At 38.6% G+C, this 26,149-nt stretch overlaps 1 protein-coding gene across 1 annotated transcript; it reads left to right on the plus strand.

Moving 5' to 3' along the window:
- Positions 1-470: 470 nt before the first annotated feature.
- On the plus strand, positions 471-24,173 carry LOC149842129 (uncharacterized). The gene is made up of 5 exons (XM_089998925.1): positions 471-965; positions 1,501-2,522; positions 2,602-2,763; positions 6,843-7,239; positions 22,245-24,173. The coding sequence occupies exons 1-5, from the start codon at positions 675-677 to the stop codon at positions 23,988-23,990; spliced, it is 3,618 nt and encodes a 1,205-aa protein (XP_089855051.1). The 5' UTR covers positions 471-674; the 3' UTR covers positions 23,991-24,173.
- Positions 24,174-26,149: the final 1,976 nt, after the last annotated feature.

Below are 26,149 nucleotides of genomic sequence, written 5' to 3' on the forward strand. Positions count from 1 at the left end.
TGAATAGGCTCAACATGATAGGGTTTCCACATTAAAGGCAAAACTCAAAAAACATCTTGAACTAAGCACCACAAAAGCCTATGCACAATTTTTTTTACTGAGGCAAAATAATAAATTTAAATAATGGGGTTAGTGCAAAACCAAGGTTAAAGTTTTAAACTAACAACAGTCGATCGATGGTAGTTTTTTTTTTTTTTTTTAAACCTTTAATCTAAAACTAAGAAGTTTAGTATTGGTGCAGACTTGATGATGTTTTTTAATTTCTTTATATTTTTTTGAGTCACCCTGCCTCTTACTTTATCAAGAGTGAGAATATTTAGTAGACTCAGTGAATTAAATTAAATGTGAAAAGGGGGAACGGTAAAAGAGAGAAGTGGTGAGGGTAGCAAAGTAATAACCAAGAAAAAGAAAAAGTCAAAACGAGAAACGGATCAATCTCCCTCATATAATCCTAGCAACGATTTACCCTTCAAGACAAAGAAGTGTAAAGAGAGAGAGGGAGAGAGAGAGTTGAGAGTGGTCTGTTTTGGGATTGTGATGTGAGACCAAAAAGCGAGTCCTCTCGAGCTATAGACCAGTCCGTCTGAAAACCCGGTCGAGACCCAAACCCATGGCCACGACCGTCCGGAAACCGGCGGGCAACCGAGAAACCGTCACCTGAAAACCGCCCTGGGATGACCCAAAACCAGGCACGGGTTGGTGGAGAGTCGGGAATTCCCCATCCCATGTTCAAGCCCTCCGAGAAGCCGACGGCTGCCGTCTCGACCATGTTTTCCGGCAATGATTCCGGCGGCTCCGACTCGCAGTTCTTCTCCGGCTTGCTCTCCGGCGCCATGGCCTCCACGGCGGACTCTGCGGCCGTCCTCGTTGTCGGCCACAGCCCCGACTCCAAATCCTCCGCGGTCCAGCTGCAGCCATTGCTGATCCCCTCGCCGGAATCCTCCGGTTTCATCCACCACGACCAGGTGGGGTTTCCCTCTACTCTTTGGCTCTTCGCCGAACTCTCTCCCACTCTTTCGCTCTCGCTCGCTTGCTCTTCGGGAGATGGGAATTTTACTTTTGTAGTTGAGCTTTGTGATGTGTTAGCTTGATTTTGTTTGCCGGAATGTTGGGGTTTTATGGAGTGGTGTGCTGTATCGTAGGGTTTGGCTCTCGTTTCTGGGGCTGTGTGTTGATTGTTTCGGATAATTGGCTGCGTTTCTCTAGGGTTAGGGTTTCCAAAATCCCCATTTTTTTACTCCCCACCTTTCGTTGTTCTTTTTGCTGATGTCGATTCGAGCTCCGGGTTTGAGTTTTGCAGTTCAAATTTTTTTGCATAATTCCCAGAAGGTTTCTTCCTTTTTTAGTTTTGGAATGATCGTCGTGTGTGTGTGTGTGGGGGGGGGGGGAGGGTTGTCATCCAACTCTCTCTCTCTCTCTCTCTCTCTCTCTCTCTTGCATGGCATATGGTAGTAATTGAGGGGTGTAGACATTATGGTGTTTGATGCTTGCTGTGCGCAGGGTCACTTCGAGATTTCGTCTCCACGAGTACTGGCTGAAGTTGATCATCCGGTAGCCCAGGTTCAAGCACACGTTCAACTCCAATCTGCGTACTCGCACCCTTCGGGGGCGGCAGCCATGACGGTTACTCCTCTGGTACAGCAGAAATCTCAGGAGAACACAAATGCGGCACCTTCGTCGGATGTGGCTTTTGTTGTGCACTCGGATCAGAAGAATTATCCTGCTCCCCTTCCGTCGGATGATGGGTACAACTGGCGCAAGTATGGGCAGAAGCAGGTTAAGGGTACAGACTACCCTCGGAGCTACTACAAATGCTCCCACCCTGATTGTTTCATGAAGAAGAAGGTGGGGAGGTCGTCGGACGGCCTTGTGACCGAGATTGTTTATAAAGGCCAGCATAACCACGAACCACCACAGCAGACTCGGCGTGCCAAAGAAAGCGTGTTGTCCTCAATTGGGAAGAGCGAGGGCGCGGATGGGAAAGACAATGAAAAAAGTAGCGTGTTACAGGGTGGGACTGCTCCTGGTGGAAGGAATGATATGGTATCAGTGAAAGACAATTTGGCATCGCGTGAAGACCGTTTAGGTGTTGTCGCGCATGTTGCAAGGAATGACAACATTGATAAGAAGGTTACTCATTCGACTTGGTTGGGCAATTCTGTAACTGTTGCTGAAAGGGTGCCTTCTGGTGGGAGTGGTGGAAGGTATGGGGCTTTTGATGGAAAAGCAACCAAGGCTTCTCAAGGGCGCATGGTTACTACTGGAGGAAGGGATTCACCTGCTAGATCCACCGGGGGGAATAAAAACTTACATGGGAAAGCACATACAGCATCACAAACCCAATCCATAACTTATGCTGGTGGGAACCTTTATGAAACCAATTCTTCCTTAGCAAGAAGAGATCACGATGATCGGCCTGCATCTCCTAGACAGTTTTCTGGATCCAGTGACTTTGATGATGAGGGTGATGCTGATGTCATGCTAGATGGGCGGCATGGCATTGAGCCAGTATCCATACAAAAGTATGGCCAATGGCATTGTTTGCTCATGTTTTGATATACATCTAAATGGTTTGAGACTCTTGTGGTTCATGCATTGCAGGAACATGGACACTCTGTTGCTTGATTCTGCTCCCACAACACCAAAGACACCAAGGGAGCCTAGAGTTGTGGTTCATTCAACCAATGAAAAGGATAGTATGGATGATGGCTACAGGTGGCGTAAGTATGGGCAGAAAATTGTGAAGGGGAATCCCAACCCCAGGTGGGTGTTCTTTTCTACCAAACTATTATGGTGGTTGTCTCCTTGATCTTTTATGTTCTGCCTTAGCACTGCATTTCCGATTGAAGTTCTGTAAAGATGTGAATACACCATTTGAACATTGCTCACAGTACCTAGGTTTGCATCGATCTTACACTGGCCTTGCAGTAACTAAATAGCATGCAAGATTCCAAGTTTCTTTAGGATTTACTTTTAGCTGTTCCCATTAGCGTTTTAAGTCCAGTACCCTTGTTGTAAGTATCATTCATTTGATCTAACCTAATGTTAGATAAACAGCTGTTAGTTTAAGCCATAAAATATTTTGGGAAACTTTAGGTTATTGGGGATTATGGCAAGATAAGGACAGTTCAATTGTAGGGCCTTAATACAAGGATGTTGGCTGTTCTCTAGCTTGAGAAGTATACTGATGTTTACCCAAACAATGAACTAGTGGATCTATTACTATTGGGAAGAAAATTTCTGCAAGTTGGAAGTTGAGATTAGCATAGACTGGCATTTGTTCTTGGGATTTTTTTTAATTACAAATATCTTTTACGTGATTCCTCTCATTTCATATTGTCAGCACCAGATGATTCTAGGAAAAACAAATCATGTTCTGCACTGGAGAATTGCCTTTTTTTTTTTTATGACATTCACGAGAGAACAATCTATTAGAATTGTTGGTGCTTCTCACTGCAGCAAGTTTCCAAAAATAGTAGCTAAAATGTTCTAAAATCTTCGGCAAGCAAAGATGGCATGGTGGTTTGTTCTCAAGTGCTGCAGGTTCACTATGTCTAGATGATGCCAGAAGATAAAGCAAATGCCACTATTGTGGAGACATGCATTTTTGTAGCCAGTATGAGATGCCTGCTTGTTTCTGAGTGATAGATGGTTACAGTGGTAAGCATGACATACTCCTAGTGTGCCATGAACTACTTTGTAGATATTAGATTGAAATAAAAGCAATCATGAATAAGATCATAATTGCCTAAAAGTAGATCAATTTTTTTAGATAAAACAAGGTTGCTAGAGACTAGAGAGGGAAGCAGAATCAAGAAGGATTGTGAAGACCAAAAGTTAAAAGTGAGTTTTTTTAGTTTTACTTGATACGGGAAGGAATAAGTGACTAGAAAGCATTTAGGAAATGGGTTAGAGAGCCTTTTAGAATTTAGAAATACAAAGAGTAATAATGTTTTCTATATGATAATACCATTAATCTAGCAAACCAAATTCTTATTCCTTAAACTAAAGCATAGATCATATGCAAATGAAATCCTTTTGTAATCGGAAGATGTTTTAAATCATTCTTCAATAGAACAAATGTTTTCAATAGTTTTTTAAGGCATTCTATTTATCAAATAAACCTCCATAAGAGCGGCTTGGGCCCAAAACATTTCTTGATATAAGAAGTGTTCTAGTAGTCTCAACAATATGTTAGTGTTTCCTTTTAGCTAGTCCATTTTGTTGAGGAGTATAAAGACATGATTTTTGATGAATAATCCCATGTATGACAAGATAGTTTTTGAAATCCTTTAATACAAATTCTCCTCTGGAATCGGTTCTAAAGATTTTAATATTAGTTTTAAATTGAGTCTTTGTATAACAATGAAATTTTTGGAAATAATCAGATATTTCAGATTTGTGTTTAAGAAAATATATCCAAGAGTGTGTATTATAATCATCAACAAAAACAACATGATAAGATACTCCTTCTTTGAATATAACTGAAGCCGGTCCCCATACATCCGAATGTACCAACTCAAATAGTTTATTTGATATAAAATGACTTGGCCTAAAAGGTAAAGATTTCATTTTACCAAGGATGCAATCTTCACAAACAAAAACTCTTTCTTTATAACTTATAAGAAATGAAAACAAATGTAATTTTGACACAATAGGATGTCCTAGTCTTTTGTGCCAATTTTCTATATCTTTCTTTTTCACAAAATTAAAAAAAATATGTTTTGATAATTCAAGATTGTCTATAACATAGAGATCTTCTCTTCTATGGCCTCACCCAATCGACTTCTCGGACTGAAGATCCTGTATCAAACAATTATTAGATGAAAACAAGATTTTACATCCATGATCTACAATTTGGGAAACAAATAAGAGGTTTAAATTTAATTTTAGTATTACTCTAATATTTGGTACAAAAAAGGTTTGATATTTTTGTAAAAACCCAAAACCTTTGATTTTTAAAGAAGTTTTATAAACGGTTGAAATTTAAGAATCATTTGGGTTAGTATGACATTCGGATAGTGTGGACTCATTTGGGGTCAATGCATGTGGATACGACCGTGCTCGAGAAGAAAGAAGATTGATTCTTGAACATTGGTCATAGTGCTTCCATGAGTTGTGCCAAGGATAATGTGCCGATGCATTTAGAGTCATCTACACAATTTCTTTCAAGAGATGGTTCCACCGAAACCACCTTTTTATCATCTCTTTGATATTCTTTCTTTCTTTTAGGGCAAAAAGGGTTGATATGACCCGACTCATAGTAATGATATCATATTAGTTTGCCACTCTTCTTGTATTTATGATTGCCTCTTTTATCATTTTGGCTCCTTACATAATCATTAAAATTTCTTTCATTGTCATTAATTCTTCCAAAATGAGGGGGCTTATAAGCCCTTGTGTGATTGCTGGGTCTTGACGTAGCAAGCATGAATTCTTCCTCTTTTAAAGATGATTTTTTTAACCTATTTTTCTCCATAGTTAATTCTTCAAGAGTTTCAATTATGGTAGGTACACATCTTTTATTAAGAAGGGTCGATTTAGTCTCTTCAAATTCGGGTCTAAGCCCATTAACAAATTGGTAGAAATGCTCACTTTGGCTCTAAAAGAGTCAATTCATCCCAAAGAACAGAGAAAACATTGTAATATTCCCTAATGTTCATCTCTCCTTGGGTAATAATTCTCACCTTATTTTGCACATTGCATATGTGAGTTATATCCTTGATACTATACGTATTTTTAATATACTTCCATGCATCACTAGCAAAATCAAAATTTGCTAAGCTAAAGCATTTTTTGATGTCAACACTATTGATGAGCCATCTAATTATCTTGGAACGACCCATTCTTCATTCTTTGTATTTGTTCTCATATTCGGTGACGGCTTTAGACTTTTCTTCTTCTTAAAGAGCCACTTTCTTTCTATTTTTCTTCTTAATAAGTATAAGTTTAGGCTCTCTTTCGGTGCCATCTACCAAATTCCATAGAATTTTTTTCCATATTTTATGTTTTACTATTGATGTCCACATCTATTAGTTAGTATCATTGAGTCTTACGGGAATAGCGACAACCACTTCTCTTTCATCCTCCATTTTTACAATAACGAGAGAGAGATAGAGAGATAGAAAAAAAGGTAGCAAGAATTTTGTTGAAGAGAACTTTGATGGTGCACTTTCCAATGCAACAATCCTACGAACTGATGCTTTACCAATTTCATGATCCTCCTCTTGGCTTATCCGAATGAATCACAACCCAAGAACACCAAGTCTCTGATACCATGTAATGAAATAAGAGCAAAAGCAAACAAGAGCTTCTTATGGGCTTACAAAAACACAACCAACCCACAAAAGAACCGCTTATGGATCAATCCACACCACCCACACAAAGGCCAAGAGACTAAAAATAAGAGCTTTTATATAAGATATAAGGGGAGAACCCCTATTTATAACAAGATAAAGAGATAGGGAATAACCCAACTAGCTCTTAGGCTGCTCCCAACGGTCACATTCCAACGGCTAATTGAAGTTATAAAAAAGGTAAAAACAAATAAAAGGTACAGTCAGCTCCTACTAGGTTGACCTCTATTATAAAGTAAAAAGACTGAAATATCCCTGATGGGTATTTTGGTTTACATACATATGGACATACATATATATTAATATATATATATATATATATTAGAAGCACAATCTTAAGAGTGCATTGGGCTGCATTCATTATCTTATGACGGTTTGATCTTCCTTTAGTACATATTCTCTTTTGGAAGTTGATAATGCACAGTTTCCCCAACTGTTTTGGCTCATATTGTTTTGCTCTAATTTTTCTCCTTGCTATACCTATAGGAGTTACTACAAATGCACACATATGGGATGTAATGTTCGTAAACATGTTGAGAGGGCTTCAAATGACTCAAATGCTGTCATTACAACTTATGAGGGAAAACACAACCATGATATGCCAGCTGCTAAAAATGCTAGCCTTGATACACCAATCAGTCCTGGTGCTAACACTGACAAAAGGTTGAAGACACCCAAATCTGCTGCCGTTCAGCAGTCTTCAGCAAGGCGGGCATCTTCAGGTCAGGGTGGACAGGAAATAGCATATTCAAGCCCTGCTAAAGGATTTGGAAGTAACCAAGGCCAGGGCATGAGATCAACCTCTTCTAAAGCTGGCACAGGATCCAAGAACCAAAATTCTTTGCAACAGCCTTCAATAGATGAAAATCTTACATCCGTTTCAGTGAGCATTCTGAACTCATCTTATGGAATCTTTTTTGCTTTGTTTATTTTGTTCTCTCTGCATGCCCTACTTCATTTGTCTATTTCATGTAATAACTCAATTGTCTCATATATCTAATCAGTACTACTAGGATGAGGTGATGTCTCTTGTATTATGATTGGTTGGACATATTATGTTTGGATTACATGTGATGAACCCACAAAATAAGAGATTTGGTGAATTTATCATGCTACAGCTACTCTTGAGCATAGGTAATAATTTTTTTAGTTGTTTAAATCAGTACGGCTCCTGAGCTGACAACTTCACACCTATGAGGCTCGATTACTGCCCCTAGGTGTGGTACACTTTTTCTCTAAAGGTGTTTGGTTGATTTTATATCCAGTAAGCTGCAAATATTTTGCAAGCAAAATAGTTTCATTTTTTTGGTTTACTTTTTGCTCTCTGGGATTATCTTTTCTATCCTGTTGTATTTCTTCATAAGTGTATTTCCTTGTCTTTTACGATACTCATCGTACGTTAGCAACCATATTTCTTTGTCTTCAGGGGGTGTTGGTTCTTGTAACTGCAATCATTTGTATTATATTTCTTGTGTTACTTGTTAGTATCTGAAAGTTTATTCTGTCACATGGAGATAGCTGTGGATATGGGGATATGACCATTTTTAAGTTGACATATGATGGGATACCGAGCAGAAGTCAAAATGGAGCATCTGTATGACAGTCTATTATTGCAAAATCTGGTTGCTGCGGCTTTGAGATTGTGATTTATTTCTCATCATGTTCATGTTGCAGCAAGCAATTTGAATTTCATTAGATAGGCTACAAGAAGACAAGTGGTACATAAAATTTCGTTCTTGACTATATTGAAATTCTTCTGGGATCTATTTAACTTAGGACACATTTTCCAACATCTGCCTTTTGAATGATGAAATGGTTGGACAACAAAGTCCTTTGGCCTTTGTGCATTATTTCCCTTTTTCTCTCCATTGAACATTATGATATTTGATCTTGTTGTCAACTAGGAGTGCTTCAAGTTCTCACTTGTGGAAGATTTTGTTATAATTTATGCAAGTCACAAGTCATCAAGTGTATTTTCTATCAATATTTAGTCTTTAGAACCAATAATATTATGTTAACAAAATTATGTTGTGATGCAAGTGAACTTGTTGGATAATGACCATGGCTTTATTAAGAGGAAAGAAATTTAAAGGAAACATTGTACAATGCATATTTGAGAGAAAAGAAATGTATAGCAAAGGCCCTTTTCAGATGACGTTTTGATAACAAAGTTTTTAGTTCATTTTTCAAAGTTGATCTTTTCAAACCTCTTTTTGAAACATAATTTGGTGTTTTCTTTGAAATGTGGGTGATTGTTGGTTTGCTAAATCAAATTTATCCATTCACACAAGAGGGTTTGCGGGGGGGGGGGGGGCGCATTTACTCAGTCTTGCAGCTCTTTGGTGGTGAGACAGATTAGAAATATAGGAGAGGAAGAAGACAATAAAGAAGAACAAGAGAAGAGAGCGGAGATGAGAGAAAAATGGGCTAGAAAATTTCTGAATGGGGATGGTGTCCTACTAGTGGTATTTATAGAGTATTACTTGTAGCCCTAATGAGGGTTGTGAACAATAATAAAATACATTCGATAATATTACATGTCATATGATAGGGGCACCACTTCTACAAAGATAAGTATTACTTTACATCTTCCTATGATACAAATGGCCAAAATACCCCCTGTTAGTCAAGAGGGCTAGGTTTACCACTCTCTCAAGTTGTGCATGGGTAAGAACCATGGTTGCCGGTCGAGGAAGCGGGGGACTTTCAAAATTTTAGGAAGCGGGAAGCGTGGGATGACTTAAATGCAAATCAAGAATCGTCTCGGAAGCGAGGGAGAAGCGACAAAGGGGGAAAAAAATAAAAAATGAAAAAAGAGGGGAAGCGCGCTTCCCAAAAAAACTTGGTGCTTCCCAGTGCGTTTCGGAAGCGCGACGTTTCACGCTTTCGAAATGCACTTCAGGGAAGCACACTTCCCCAATAGGCTAGGTGCTTTCGGTAACTCTGGTAAGAACCATGCACAGCTTGGCCTGCAAGTCCCAATGCAGGCAAAAGTTTAGTAAATAAATCTGCAACATGATGTTCACTGAATATAAATCTGGTCTCTACCTCTTGATTTTCAACCTTTTCTCGAACAAAATGATTATCCAATTATATATGCTGTCTTGTTGTGCTGAACTGGATTGACTGAGATTGCAACAACGCTTTTATTGTTGCAATACTGTATTGATTGTGTGGTAGGCTATGTAACACAAACACTTTTAAAAGGTCAGTGCGTCGACATGGCTACCGCAGTGTCAGGTGCGGTGAACTGCACCGGAGTCTATTTCTGTCCAAAACTGGACTCAGTTAACCCTAACCAAATCCAGTTTTATCTATCTTATATACATAAATACGTATAGGCACACACACACACACACAATATATATATATATATATATATATATATATATATATATATATATATATATATATATAGGGAAACCAAAATATGTAAACTAGTAAAATATGTAAACTGCTATGAACCAAGATTGTCATAGTTTTTTTTGCAAATCTAGCCCTGAAGATGCATTCAGCATTGTTCATTTGCTTGAAATTGACTATTGGCTCATTGTAATCGGATCAAGAAATGTGATTTTTTATGCTTTCATATTTACAAAAATTCTGAGCCGTTGATTTTCAAGCTTTAAAAGATCCTTCTTATACATCATAATCAATGTCACATGGGTGCGGGTGCGGGTGCGGGGATGCGGCACTTCCAAAAAACCCGGGTGCGGGGGTGCGGCAAATATATATATATAGGACTTATAACCAGTTTTTTTTGTTTTGCTGGTGTGTTTGTTTGAAGACTTGTTACCCACGTTCTGCTTGTTGTGTACTTTGGTGCAACGGGACAAAATTAATGAACCGAAAGGATTGGCGATCTGATTGACCCAGCCTGCTGCGTTCTGCTGACTGTCATGATTCAATCATGTCTGAAACTCCTTGGTGTTCACGAAAAAAAATAAGCGAAAGGTTTGATGTGGTTTGTTGGAGAGAGAGTCTTCACGAGGCCTACGGCTCCACCGCCAATGCCACGCCACTGCCTAGGGTTCTTCAAATTTCATTTTATATACAGTTGCACACAGATCTCCAGTCTGGACTCTAGATGACAGCTAAAAGAAATTTATTGGATTTGACATGTGGAAAAGAGAGGTCTACACCAGGCTACGGCTAGATCACCCATCTCGTCAGGAGAAAAGTGAAGACTAATAGCCACCAAGGCTACCACCACCATTATCATTTATTATGGAGAGAGAAAATCCTTGACGAAGAAAGATCGGGATGCCAACGAAGCTCGTCAGATGTTGTGGACACAAGTGCCCCTTTATAAAACAAGAGCAGCAACAGCAAGCAGGCATCCACGCTTCGGCTGTTCCGTCCTTTCATTCTCTCATCACTACCTGCAGGGATCCAGCAAGGGGTGGGGAGAGGTGAAGAATCTGGAAGTCCTCGTCAGGGAATAGGCAAACTCTAAAGAGACCGAAGCTATCAAGGCCAAAATCAAAATCCAGCAAGGGGCGTGTCCCGCTGCGTGGTCAGCCGTCAGCAGAATTTTTTTTAAAAATTCCGCAACCCATTTCACAGGGCAAAAATTTAAAAAAAAAAAATCAAAAAATTGGACCAAAATGATCCTGAGTGCGGTCAACGCACCCAGGGTCGGGTTGACCACAGCCGGTGCCGCACCCGCACGCGCACCCGCATCGCGTCGCGTCGACACGGGTGTGGCACCTGTCTGGCCGAATCCCTGTGACATAGATCATAATCTAATGATCCAAGAGTCTATTTCTACATGCATCTAGTTCGCATCCGTACGGTGAAAATTTATTAAAAAACAAGAAAACCTGTGAAAATCTCAATGAGTTTACATATTTGACTGGTTTATATATTTTAGTTACCCTATATAATATATATGTATATATAGGTAATACATCCGTGCTAAATGAAATATGCTAAATATTTTTTTGGTTTTTTCGTCTTATTTTTAAATTCTAAGTGTATAGATGTGATCTATGCACTTGATTTTATAGGGATCAACTCTTGAAGTGTTTGATTTTGACATGGGTGGGTTTTTATAAAGTTTGAAAAATCAACAGTCCAAAATCCTTGAAACTTTTGTAGGCTCCAAATATCATTTTTTTTCATCAAAAACACATGATCCAGGTGTGGATTCCTAGTAAATCGACCATGCCCAATAAATTTATGGGGTCAAAACCATGAAAAATCCATTTAGCATGTTTCATTTAGCATGGATGTATATATATACACACGTACACTTTCGCATTCAAGTTCCTTGAAACTATCATGTCGTATTGTTGCCTCCTGCTCGAATAGTCCGGCCTCGCCGAAGCGCCCAATCGGGATCCCTTTCTTTCGACGTCCCCGTGCTCTCCAGCGTGCAATGTGAGGCAGGCTTGCCACACAACTAGTGCTACAAGGGCCTTCACGCGTGGCTGCTGTGAAGGGATGATGGAGAGATGGTTGTCGACCCAAGAAGAATAAGGAGTTCAGTTTATGCTTAACAATAGTGTTTGAGCGAATGCCCGACAACTACTATTGTCGTGTCGATAATGGCGACACTCTAAGCATGAGAGAGAGAGAACTCCACTTTAAGGGGAGGGCCTCCGATTTCTTTCCTTCAAAAATTTCCCTTTTCCCAATTACAACGTAACATTATATGCTTAAACCCTAAGACCCATTTTTACCAAACTATTCTTTCTATCTGAACTAAGGACTTCATGAGCCTCACAATCGAAGTGTGTTTAAGTTACCTGCACTACAGGGGAAGCATCGTGTAACACATCACTCCTCCCCTCAATTCTCACCTTGTCCTCGAGGTGAGAAGGACGGGTAACGTAGTAGTAGTTCATCGAGGTTCTCCCATGTAGTTGCTTCACTTCCTTCCCCAGTCCATTCCACCAATACTTGGGTTATAAGCCTTCTATTGCATTTGATCCTTCTTTGATCATGGACCCGTAGTGGTTGACGAACATCTTGATCCTTGGATGCTGGCAAGGGCTGCAATAGCTGAGGGGGTTCTCCTTTGAAGGGTTTCAATTGTGACACATGGAAGACTGGGTGGATGTTTGACTCAGCTAGCAGCTCTAGCCGTTAGGCGACTTTGCCAATCTTCTCTAGAACCCAGTATGTTCCATGAAAACGTCTAGATAGCTTGTGCTCTCACCTTTTGCCACATAGGTAGGGATTTCAACAATACCCAATTGCCAACCTAGAACTATCGCTCGCACTACCCTTTGTCATAATTTTGCTTAATTCTATTTTGGGTGGCATGGAGGTTGGCTACGAGGGTCTTGAGTAGCTCGTCCCTATCCTTCAGTTAAACGTCAAGGGTGTTGATGGAAGTTGTGCCAGTCCGATGACTGTATGCGGGGTGGTGTGCCGCTGTAGATCGTCTCAAACGGAGTCATGCCGACCATCGAGTGGTGTGTGTTATATGCCCATTCTGCCCATGTTAGGAGGGTGGACCACTGGTTGGGCCTTTCTCTTGCAAAACAACGTAAATATGTCTATGCATCGATTGAAGACTTCTGTGCAATGAAATGAGTGGAAGTGCAAAGCAAAAGCCACTAAGGGCATACACTAGCATAAACACAAAGTGCACAAGCACAAGTCCACTATGGCACAATACAAAGAGCTGACAAGGGCTAATATAAGAGTGCACAAATGTAAAAAATACAAACTTTTATTGATAAAATGCTTAAGGAAAGCATCTCTTGAATGGGGATAATTAGTCCCTATTAATATACAAAAAACACAAGGCTTAAGGCCATTGGGAGCTCCCAACGCTATAATTATAGCCATTGGGATTGCTCCAACGATGACTCTATGGTCATTTGACCATAGTGCCCCTATGAACTATGAAAAAGACAAAATATAAAAAGTGGAAAGATGACAAAACTGTCCCTATTGGACATACCTAATTATACATGTAAAAAGACAAAAATTCCCATGATGGGCATTTACCTATTACAATATATATATATATATATATATATATATATATATATATATATATATATACATATTTTAACACCCCCCTCAAACTTACGGTATCATCACCGAAAGTTTGTTAAGGAGGAAGATAAACCGAGGTGCAGAAACAACTTTAGTAAAGAAATCTGTTAGTTGATATTTCGATGTAACATACAACAACTCGATAGTTTCTCTCAAATATTCACCACGTACATAATGACAGTCCATCTCAATGTGCTTTGTTTTCTCATATAAGGTGTGGTTGTTCGCAATGTAAACTGCATTCTTATTATCACAACACATCTTCGAAGGTTTGGAGATGACTACTCCATGTCTCTAAGAAGGTTCATTAGCCACACAAGTTTCATTGTTGTCGTAGTCATCACAGGATATTCAACTTTAGTTGAAGACAATGATATTTTTTGTTACCTTTTGCATCTTGAAGAGATTAAAGAATCGCCTAAAAATACACAAAAACCAGTTGTTGAGATTCTATCATTAGGGTTTCCTCCCAAATCAGTATTAGTATAAGCAATTAAATCTAATTATGAGGATGAGGATGAGGGTAAGAAAAGCCCTTTAGTTATTAATTTTTAATGTATATGACAATCCTCATGACTATACTCATGTGCACAAAGGTTGGGGTGTGCTGAAATTGACTTGCTCTATGAACTGTGTGAGCTATATCTGGTTTGATGATAGACAAGTAGGTGAGGGATCCAATTAGTTGTCTATATGGTGTAAAATCTTCAAGCAATGTCCAATCTTCAAGCCTTAACTTGGCATTTACAACTTTAGGTGTCTTCACCTTCTTGTCATCTAAAATTCTTCACTTAGCACAGATGTCAGCAACAAGTTTCATTTGAGATAAAACATATCTTCTGGGTGAGTAGGCAATTTTAATTCCTAAAAAACATCTCAAAAAACCTAGATCAGACATATTAAAAATTTTCTTTAAAATAATTTTGATTTCATTAGCTCCTTTGTCATTTATTGTAATAATCATACCATTTACGTACAATAGAAGTATAAAAATGTTAGTATATGTATTCTTCACAAAGAAAGTAATGTCAATATAACAAGATCGAAAACTCAAATTAATCATAACAAGCCTTAGGAGCTTGTTTAAGACCACACAAAGTCTTCTTAAGCTTGAGAATTTTATCCTTTTCGACATCAAACCCAGGCGGAGGATCCATGTAAACCTCTTCGCTAAGTTCTTTATTTACAAAGCCATTTTTGACATCTTGTTTTAAATATGTTATTTTTGGATAGAAGCAACAACTATTAAGGTTCTCACACTTGTCATTTTAGCTGCGAGTGCAAAGGTCTCTTTATAATCAATCCCATATTCTTGTGAGTATTCTTTGGCAATTAACCTAGCCTTGTATCTCTCTAGAGTTTCATCACATTTAGTTTTGACCTTAAACACCTATCTGCATCCTATGGGCTTCTTTCCTAAATGTAAATCAACTATTTTCCAAGTGTGGGCCTTGCGAAGGACTTCTAACTCTTTATTCATGGATTCAATCCAATGGGGATAATTTTTTATTTCATTATAATGTGACGGCTCATGGTAGGAATGAAGGATTAACAAGCAAGCTCTATAATTTGGTGCAAAAGAATCATATGACACAAACCTATGTGGTGGAATGAAAACTCGGTCGGATCTCCTAAGTGTTGTCTCCTTTGTGGGTAGGTCTTGTGAATATTTTTCATAAGCACATGGTTGATTTCTTTGCTCACGTCGGGTGGACTTGTATATTATTAACATGGCTCTCAACTAAATTATTATCATTATAAGAAGTCTCTAAATTACCATTATTATCATGGTGTTCATCATGAACATCATTATCTAAAGTGTTCTCACTAATAAAACCATCATTGTGGTTTAATTCACAATCATTGGATTCACAAGAACGATCTTCTTTCCTTAACAAGAGATCAAACAAAAAAGTATAGTCTACTTCCTCTTTGTTATCCTTTTTATCAAAATCATTCTCGTTTTCTAAGAAAGTCATCCTTAGACACATAAAGTTTGTTGGTTTTTTGATCAAAACATCAATAAGTTTTTTTATTCTCTTCATACCCCATAAAAACACATTCAATATCTTTTAGAGACAATTTATCATTTTTGTGAGAAAACACAAAGCATTTGCAACCAAAGATCCGTAAACACTTGAAATCAAGTGTCATTTTAAATAATTTTTCAAATGGAAAAATATTTTGTAAAGATGAGGGCATTCTATTTATCAAATATGTCAAGGTTAAAACGGCTTAAGCCCAAAAATTCTTAGGGATATCTCTAGAGATGAGTAGGGTTCTAACGGTTTCCATGATATGTTTATGTTTTCTTTTCGCCAACCCATTTTCTTCAGTTTTAGGACAAGATCTTTAATGACAAATTCTCTTTTGTTTTAAATAATTTTAAAAATCATTCGACATATATTCACCACCCGAATCGGACCTAAGTATACAAATATTACTTTGGAATTGACTTTTGATCATCATGTGAAATTCTTTAAAGGATGAGAAAACAACCGATTTGAAGAAAGTAGACCCATGCATATCTAGTAAAATCATAAATGAATATAACATAATACGAATAACCACCTTTCGATATGATCGAAGAAGGACCTCATACATCCGAATGCGCCAGCTCAAAAGATCTCTTAGAAATAAAAGTTTTATATAGAAAATGAATAGATTTCATTTTCCCAAAAATACAATATTTGCAAGCAATATCTTTTTTATTTTAAAAAGTTTTCCCAAAAGGGAAAAGATGCATCTTTGAAAAACTTGGATGTCCAAATCTTTTATGTCAAGTTTTAATATCTTTGTCTTGGATATAATTACAAAATGATTTGGATGGAAGAGACAAAAAATCCATGTAGTAAAGATCTCCTCTCCTATGGCTTTGCCCAATCAACTTCTCGAACTAAAGATTTTGCATGGAGCAACCCTTAGATGAGAAGGAGATTTCACATCTAGAATCTAAAGTTTAGGTTTCATCTGCGGTAAAAACATATGTAGGATAAGTTTGAGTTAGTGCATAAATAAGAAAAAATATTCTCATGTGGAGTCATATGAAAGGAAACTCTCGAGTCAAGAATCAAAGAACACATACCTAGAGGAAAGGAAGAAGCAATGCCTCTGTTAGTTGACAAATTTTTGCTTAATACTTCTTAGGTGTGCGTTCTCCAACTGAAGCCACCTTGTTCTTAAGCTTTGGACATGCTGGTTTGATGTGACCTGGTTCATTACAAAAGTGGCAAATAATCTTTTTTGATCCTCCAATGTTATTTTGCCTCCCAAAGTGTGGAAGCTTGTAAATTCTTACATTGTTGCGAGGCCTAGACACGCCAACATTTCATCACCTCCTCTAGTTATCCCAAGACGAGTTTCTTCTTGGCATACTTCGGCAAGAACTTCTAGAGGCAATAGGAAAGTTCTATAGAAGAGGGATGATTTCACTTGTTCATATTTTAGGCGTAGACCATGCAAAAATTGAAGAAAGTGTTCTTTTTTCATTTGCTCACGCTTAAGTTCCACATCCTCGGCGGCTATTCACTTTGGTTTTAGGAGTGCTAACTCATCCCATAAAGGGGTTAAAACACTAAAGTAGTCACAAACACTTATGTCTCCTTGCTTAGTAGTTATAATCTTTTCTTGCAAGTTCTTTTTGTGTATAGATGTCTTTCATAAATGACCATGTCTCATTTGTCTTTCTAAATTTGGCAATGTTGGTACATATTTTAATATCAACATTGTTCATAAACCATGCAAGAATCTTGGCATGGTTACTCTCCCAACCATCCACTTTTAGTTGGTAATCGTTAATGGCCTTCGTTTGATTATCTTCTTCAAGAGCTTTTTTTGTGCCTTGAGTTTGGTGAGCTTTAGTTGAGGCTTTAGAATAGTACCCATCACATATCTCCAAAGCTTCTTCCCCTTGTGGTGGTTCTCTATTGCGGAAGCCCACATCATGTAGTTAGTACCATTAAGCTTGAAGGAAAAATCTATCTTAGCATCTTGCTCCATATTAAAGAGGAGGAACAAAAGAGAGAAGAGTAGAGAGAGAAAATAGAAAGAACGATAAAAGTGGCCAAGAACACGTCTACCACGATCTTTACGAGTACACAGTCCCTTGATTACCATGAACAACTTGTTCCAAGGTCCGTCGGTTCTGATACCATGTAATGAAATGAGCGGAAGTGAAGAGCAAAAGCCACTAAGGGCCTTAGTTGTCAAAGGCGGTGCCCAAGCACAACCCCACCGCCTGGGTGATTGAGTTTGGGCGAGGCCCCTATTTTACTGCCTAGGCTGGGACCACCTAAGCCCTAAAGCCTTTTTTGTCTTTTTTTGTTGACGTTGACCACAAGTATAGAAGGGAGAAAGGGGCTTTCCCTTTCTCGTTTTCGCTCTCTCTCTCTAGGATTTTGCAGCAGCAAGAAGAAGAAGAGGTACGACTTATATCTCTGCTTGTCTCGTTCTCTCACTCTCTCTGTTTGATTTTCTCACTCTATCGCTGTCTCGTTCTCTCACTGTCTCGTTCTCACTCTTTGTTTCTCTCACTCTCTCGCTGTCTTGTTCTCACTCTTTGTTTCTCTCACTCTCTCTAATGATCTCGTTTTCTCACTCTCTCGTTGTCCCGTTCTCACTCTCTGTTTCTCTCACTCTCTTGTCTTGTTCTCACCTATGTGTGTGTGTGTGTGTGTGTGTTTGTGTGATTTGTTCTGTGAAATCATGAACACATGCTTAGTTGTTATATTTATGTGTGTGTGTGTGCTACTTTGCTTTTGGGATTTTTTCGGTGAAACATTGAAAGCATGCATAATTAATTTTAATTGATTATGTTTTTTATATATGTGTGTTTTTGATGAATTTTTCTATAAAAGTCTAAAAGCATGTTTAGCATTATGAATTATGTAATACATTATTTATATATGTATGTGTTATTGTGCTTCTGTGAAAGGTTGAAAGCATATTTTGTTTATTATACTGAATATGTTATGAATAATTGAAATATATATATATATATATGTATATTAATATATTTTGTGAAAGCATGTGTAATTTTGTACTTGTGGAGGGGTGACAACCAATTTCCCGATAACGGTTGGGTTACATCAAGGATCTGCTTTAAGCCCTTTCCTATTTGCAATAGTGATGGATGAGCTTACGAGATCAATTCAAGAAAATGTACCGTGGTGTATGTTGTTTGCTGATGATATTGTTTTGATTGATGAGTCTAGAGCTGGGGTTAATGCTAAGTTAGAATTATGGAGACAGACATTGGAAGCTAGAGGTTTTAAGTTGAGTAAGAGTAAGACTGAATATATGGAATGTCGGTTTAGTAAGCAACGAAGTAGTGATGGGAGTGTAGTGAAGCTTGGTGAGCAAGATATACCGGTGAATGATTATTTCAAATATTTGGGATCCATCATTCAAAAGTATGGAGAAATTGATGGAGATGTAAATCATAGGATAAAGGTTGGGTGGATGAAATGGAAAAGTGCTACTGGAGTGTTGTGCGATCGTAGAATGCCATTGCGGTTGAAGGGAAAGTTTTATAGGACGACTATTAGACCCGCTTTACTATATGGTACGGAATGTTGGGCTGCCAAGAGACATCATATTCAAAAAATGAGTGTAGCTGAGATGCGGATGCTTAGATGGATGTGTGGAAATACAATAAAAGATAAGATTCAGAACGAAGAGATACGTAAGAAGGTAGGTGTTGCACCCATTGAAAATAAGATGCGAGAGAATCGTTTACGGTGGTTTGGACATATTCGGCGAAGGCCTAATGATGCTCCAGTTAGAAGGTTGGAGAAATGGGAAAATATATTAGTTAAAAGAGGTCGGGGTAGGCCTAGGAAGACTTGGATGGAGATGATAGGAAAGGATATGAATGCTTTGAACCTCACCGAGGACATGGCGTTGGATAGAAATGATTGGAGGAAAAGGATTCATGTGGAAGACCCAAAATGAATTTCTTTTTTGGTTCATATCGCTGACCCCAATTGTTTTGGGATGAAGGCGTAGTTGTTGTTGTTGTTGTTGTATGTGTAATTTTGTACTTGTGTAATGAAATCATCTTATTAGTAAAAGAATTAAACATATTTTTATGTATATTTTGTGTACTTTTTTATATTTAATTGGGGTACCGACTAGTTCGACTAGCCCTGCTTAGTCATTTTAAGGGTTTACAGACCAGGCACCACGCAGCGCTTTTGACTACATAGTTATATGCTTAAACCCTAAGACCCATTTTTACCAAACTATCCTTCCTATCTGAACTAAGGACTTCATAAGCCTCACAGATGAAGTGTGTTTAGGTTCTTATTAGCCACACTACAGGGGAAGCATCATGTAGCACACATCCTTCACACCCGCACTTATCTGACATAGGTGGTAGGTTGTTCCAATAAGTAAATGTCTCAGCATCAAATTTCTACTATTTGGATGCCATGTATGTATATATAGGGAAATGAAAACCTCTCCAATGAAAAACCCTCACAAACCTCCCCAATGGACGTTTTATTGGATTTTTGATATTTTTTTTCAAAATTCTAGCTGTACAAATGTGATTTATATGCTTGTTTTTATAGGAATCAGTTTTCGGAGCATTTGATTCCGATGCATGAATAGGTTTTATAAGTTTCAAAATCAACGGCATACAATTTTCATAAATTTTGGAGGCTCCAAATACCATTTTTTCTATCCAAAATTCATGATCCAAGTGTCGAAATAGTAAATCAATCATGCTGAACACCTGTATGGTAAGAATTTTGAAAAAACACCAAAAAATTTCATTGGGGAGGTTAGGGAGGGTTTCCATTGGGGAGGTTTTCATTTATATATATATATATATATATATGTGTGTGTGTGTGTGTGTGTGTGTGTTTTCCACTTCATTTCTAGATCTTGCAACTGTTACTGCTTCTTACCATGCCAGAAACCAAATGAGGACTTAGTTTGACATAGTATCCCTTGGTAAATCTTTGTGTAACAGGATCACTTGACCAGTCTGCACCCGTACTAGCATAGCTACCTTAATCACCTCCAAAGAGGGTGAACTAGGAACAGAGTATATCAAGTCATCTTTTCATGTCCCTTTCATATACCTGAGAATACACATCATGATGTCTATGTGCATGCTTTTAGAATCATGCATAAATTGTGCAGCTTGATTTACCACAACAGAATATCTGGACATGTAAATGATAATTATTGTAATGACCAAACTATACGTCTATAACTTTCTGGAGAGGATATAGGAGTCCTTCCATTTCCATTCAATAAGCACTTCAAATCTGATGGTTTCGAGGACTCTGAACCCGTGGACTACATTTTGTTTTGGACTATTTACCCTTTTATGAGATTTGTTTATCTCTCTCTTTGTGGCATTTATTTTTCTCTTGCATGTCCTTTTCCTATTGTTTCAACCTTTGAAACAATGCAATAGTTTTCCTTTTCGAAAAAAAAAGAGACTTTATTGCAAATAAGCAACCAATGGTATAAGCTTTTGGGTGAATAAATGATAAGAACCGTTTCGCTTGACCTTTCCATCTCTTTGAATTAGGCTCTGATGGTGGTGGCCTTAAAATGGCCAGAATTAGGTGTCATCCAAACAACAAGAAATCCTGGGTTTTCATGGCCTGGTTTACCAAAAACCCAAGTTTTAATGAAAATGAGATTGGTCAAAATCTTGGTTTTGGGGGCTGCATGAAGTCACTCCTAAACTAAGGATTGTTTAAACGTAGGTTGCATCATCATTAGCAGCCTTGTCCAATCTACATGGATGTGGCTTTCTCACTCCAGATTTTCACAAACCTGAAGTCATGCCATCTTACTCATCATCCTCCTGGTTCCTTCAACTCATGATTTTTCATTTTGGATAATTTATCAAGTAGCTATTTAAAGGCACTCCATTTTTTCCTTTTTTGAATGTGTGACCACTAAACTTCTTGTAATGTACACATTTTTTATCTTTTCACTCTTTGTTACTCTTGAGCTTGACCTTGATAAACATATCTCAACAACATTCAATGGTCACTTCATTACTGTCCAATGCTTAATATTGAACAGTCCGTCTTTGACAATGTCAAATAGTTTGCGTACTTAGTTATCAAGACACCCATTTATTACATAACATTTGTGTCATTTCTCATCATGTCATGTATCTAATGCTGATAGATGTTCTTAAAAACCGACCATCTTGTGCACTAAAGCCCTAAGGCTGAAACTTTTTGTGCTGCAAGACTGCAATGTCTTGTATTTTAACCATAGCCTATTTATAATTTATCTGTTCGTTAAGCTTATGTTCTACATTGTGCTTTTGATATTGCAATTTTTTAAGCCACTGTGTCAACTCTATAATTTTCTGTACTAACAAGTACTGATCATCTGTAAATAGCACATGCCATATGACCTTGTGTTTAAAGGATTCCAAAGAAGTGTGGACTTGGTGTTCTTATTGTGACCCTTTTCTGATTGGGATTATGCTCTTCTTCTCACACATACTTCTAACAATACATCTAAATCTGTGCTCTTGGTTAATTTAATGTAGTCATTTAAGAAAACATTTTTCGTAGTGTTGGTTTGTCTAGTTGTCTCAAAATTCAGTAATAACCATTTCTATGATTGAAACAATCATGTTGAATCCATCGCTCGCTCTTCATCTTTCTGGAAATTGGTGTATAAAAATGGCTTCGCTTTTTCATGCTTTTTAGGTTCTTGGTTTTGTTTCAACCCTAGTTGTTTTTGGTTCTTTTGTTTTTGTTTCAACTATGGTTGTCAATCTTATCCTGCTTTGGCTCTGTGCTCTTTTTTATGTAAATCTTTCTAATTGATTTATGGTCTTCTTGCATATAAGCTGTTGTGGATTATCTAACCTCTCTCCTTATGCAGGCTGCTAATGATTCTTCTAATGTTAAAGCATTGACATATCCATCAATGCTTACAAAAGAGCCATGTGCTGTTATGGTCATGACAAACCATGCGTTGAGCATTGGACAAGAGTTTGCTGATGCCAAAAGTTGTCGTCGAGCTATAAAAGAGATTGCTATTGCACTACGGTTTGATTTCAAAACCGTTAAATCCAATCCAACTTGCTTTACAGCAAAGTGTTCGAAGGAAGGATGCCCATGGCGAGTACATGCTTCAAAGCTTCCTTGTGGTCCAAGTTTCACAGTTAGGACTCTTAAAGGAATACATACTTGTGGTGGGATTGGTAACCTCAGCCATAAACAAGCATCAGTTGACTGGGTTGCAAGTGTTGTAGAGCAGCGGTTGAGAGAAAATCCTCGATATAAACCGAAAGAAATTGTTCAAGATATTCTTCAAGAGCATGGCATTGCTATATCTTACAAGCAAGCTTATCGTGGAAAAGAGCGCAGTATGGAGAACATATATGGATCCTATGAGGGAGGATATTGTCTTTTAAATGTATATTGCAAGCAGATTCGGAACACTAATCCTGGAAGCGTAGCTTTGGTCTTGACCGATGAAACAGAGCATCGGTTTCAACGCCTTTTTGTTGCTATACATGCTTCCATCTATGGTTTTGTGAATGCTTGCCGGCCACTTCTTGGAATTGATGGAGCTCGTCTAAAGGGAAAATACTTTGGGGTTGTATTTTCAGCTACAGCAATTGATGCTGAAGGTGGATTGTTTCCATTGGCATTTGGGGTGGTTGATGTTGAAAGCAATGAGAATTGGATGTGGTTTCTATCTGAATTGCACAACTTATTAGAGCAAAACATGGAAAGTATCCCAATGCTTACTGTCCTGTCAAACAGACAGAAAGGCGTGGTGGAAGGAGTTGCAGCAAATTTCCCCTCTGCATTTCATGGATTTTACTTGCGGCATCTGAGCGAGAACCTTAAAAAGAAGTTTGGAAATAAGGCATTGGTCAGACTCTTTCTGAATGCAGCTTACTCTCTGACAATAACCGACTTTGAAGGTAATATGGAAAAAATTGAAGAGATCTCAATGGAGGCTGCTCAATGGATCCGGCAAATTTCACCTCATCAATGGGCTACATCATATATTGAGGGAGCTCAGTTTGGCCATCTGACATCCAACATGGTGGAACAATTCAATAGTTGGGTTCTTGAAGCCAGAGACCTTCCTATAGTGCAAATGATCGAGCACATTCATCAAGGATTGATAAACCGCTTTCAGAAACGACTGGAAGAGGCCATAACATGGACAACCGTGTTTGTTCCATCCATAGAGAAGCGTCTGTCGGAAACGCTTAGCTATGCACGTCGATGCCAAGTCTTTCAAGCGAATGAAGTGGAGTTTGAGGTCCTCTCCACCCAAGGAACGCATGGTGTGAATATCTGCGATCGGTACTGTTCATGTCGCGGTTGGCAGATATATGGCATCCCATGCACTCATGCTGTTGCAGCACTCCTCTCTTGTCATCACGATGTTCATCAGTTTGTTAACAAGTGTTTCACAGCAGAAAATTATAGGAAGGCATATTCACAACCGATACACCTGATCCCAGATAAAAGCCTCTGGATGAAACCTTCGGATGTATCAGAAAAGTGTGCTGATAATGATGATATGATTGTACATCCACCATTATCTCGAAGATCATCAGGACAGCCGCCCAAGAAGAAGATTCGAACCAAGGATCATCCTTGACAAACTTGTACATTGAGTTCACTACAATTTAGAACGTGTAAAGTGCTGCACTGGTATAAATGTTATATCAATATGTGGTTCTTAGAGGAAAGAGAACAAGGCATATTATTTATAAACTCTCCCTCTCTCTCTGTGACAGAAAAAAAATATTTCATAATGGAACCAGTCAGAATACAGAAGCATGTGAAAACATACATCAAAGAAGTGGTAGTGATGAGATGTCACCCACTACAAATCACAAAACAAAAGAGCAGCGATAACCGAATAACAAGTCTGGACAGAGGTAATTCAGCATCCAGACGTCAAAATAGTACCCTGTTAACGCCAATCCAACGCAGTTCTTGGTTTGGCCATTTCCTTCGGACCCTGCAGGTGATCTCCCATTTCAGCTGCTCCAGTAGGTGATCCGGTCTCTTTATCTCGTTCATGAATATGGGTCTGTTGTGCTCAAACCAGATGATGCTCCATGCCGAGAGCAACCAGACCCGTACGAACTCCCATCTCTTTCCTTTAGACCTGAGAAAATCAGCATTCAAGACTTGTCTAGGGAACAACAGTGTCCCAGACGATATCCATGTCATCCCAAGGCAGCCGGATGAAGGTCTGTACGAAGGAGCAGTCCCAGAAGAGATGTTAGATAGATTCCTCATGAGCAAAACAGATGGAGCATCTGCTGGCCAGATTAAAACCACACCTACATTTCGTCAGCACTTTGCAGTGAATGATTAACCAAGCTATCAATGATCTCTCTAAAGGTAACCCACCCCCCATACTTAATCTTTTGGCATCCAAACAGGAGAAGGGACACCCAATGCCCCATAGAACGAAGCCACCGTGAACTCACCATTGTGAGACAGGTTCCACGCGATTACATCATTATGATGCCATAAAGAAACCAAGGCCAAATCCGGTGTTAGTGCAGCCCATTGTTGAAACACCACCTCGGAAGGGTCCCTTCTCAAAACCCAACTTCTCTTACAATGCTGAATTTCCTGCATGCAGCGTGATACAAATCAGGAAATTCATCCCTAAGCTAATGATTGCCCTTCTGATTGTCTTGCCAAAAGAAAGTACGGGCACCATTACCAACCCGAACCTTAATAAATTGACAAAAAACATCAATTACCGTCATCCACCCATTCCAAATTTCAGAACCCCCTTCCCATTTATAGTTCTCCGACCAATTTCAAGGCCATTTCGACAAATCATATTTTTCTGAAAAACAATGAAAAGTCTACCATCTTTCTTGCAAATCAGCCATACCCATTTACCAAGTAGTGTCATATTAACTCTCTCTCTCTCTCTCTCTCTCTCTCTCTCTCTCTCTCTCCACATATAGACACAGCAATGGCAAATCTAAGTGTGGATTTGCTGTTGCTTATAGAGATGATACACTGTATTTGTTTAATCTTCCGTAATTGCTTCTTATCCTTCAATAGCATCCTGGGATGTAATTTGTCTTTTATGGTGATGTAAGCGTCTGTTGAATAATCTGAGGTCCTTGCCTAGCCGACCAGTTGAATCAGTTGAACCACGAGCTGGAATAGAATGCCGTCCTAGTCTGCACAGGCTGTTTTTTTTTTGCGGTGGCCCAAGTCATCAGTTATCTTCTTGTTGAGAGAGAGAGATTCTGATATTTCATTCACCTCGGTAAAAATGGCTTTACTTGCAGAGTTGTTAATACCATTTCTCAAAGTTCTATGTTCTAAATGTATGGGACGATTTACATGTTTTCAGGTGGCGTGAAAATCAAGGCTACTGTGAGTTCTGATGTCGGGCTTGAAAAACTCAAGTGGGTTGGACACTACCAATTAACAGCCCAACTCAAGTGTCACGGGCTAAATTCCAAGGCCAATTTTTTCGCCTTTCAAGCTAAAGAACGTCCATGCAGCACTAGGCCTCACTAGGCCTCACGGCTTAATCAGCCCAAGTTGTCAGGGACAGAGAATTTTTTGCAAATCCGTGATGCACCAAACTGCCCAATCTGGCCAGCTTAACGGCCAAAGGCCATGCACCAACACTTTTTCATATGTTGAATCATTTTATTGGCCCTGTGCACCACTTCGTGCACAACTGCCTAGTGAAAGCTAATCAAGTGCATCTTTAAATGCATATTCTATCTAGTCTATGTCAATTACTGCATAGTCATCCCATACCAA

Source organism: Nuphar pumila, chromosome 3 (assembly GCF_984573655.1).
Source record: "Nuphar pumila chromosome 3, dmNupPumi1.hap1.1, whole genome shotgun sequence".
NCBI lineage: Eukaryota > Viridiplantae > Streptophyta > Magnoliopsida > Nymphaeales > Nymphaeaceae > Nuphar > Nuphar pumila.

Excerpts from the sequence above, each read along its gene's own strand:
- LOC149842129 (XM_089998925.1), top strand. The coding sequence starts at position 675 with ATGACCCAAAACCAGGCACGGGTTGGTGGAGAGTCGGGAATTCCCCAT. Across the intron at positions 966-1,500 it reads GTTTCATCCACCACGACCAG|GGTCACTTCGAGATTTCGTC; the intron begins GTGGGGTTTCCC and ends TGCTGTGCGCAG. Across the intron at positions 7,240-22,244 it reads AAAATCTTACATCCGTTTCA|GCTGCTAATGATTCTTCTAA; the intron begins GTGAGCATTCTG and ends CTCCTTATGCAG.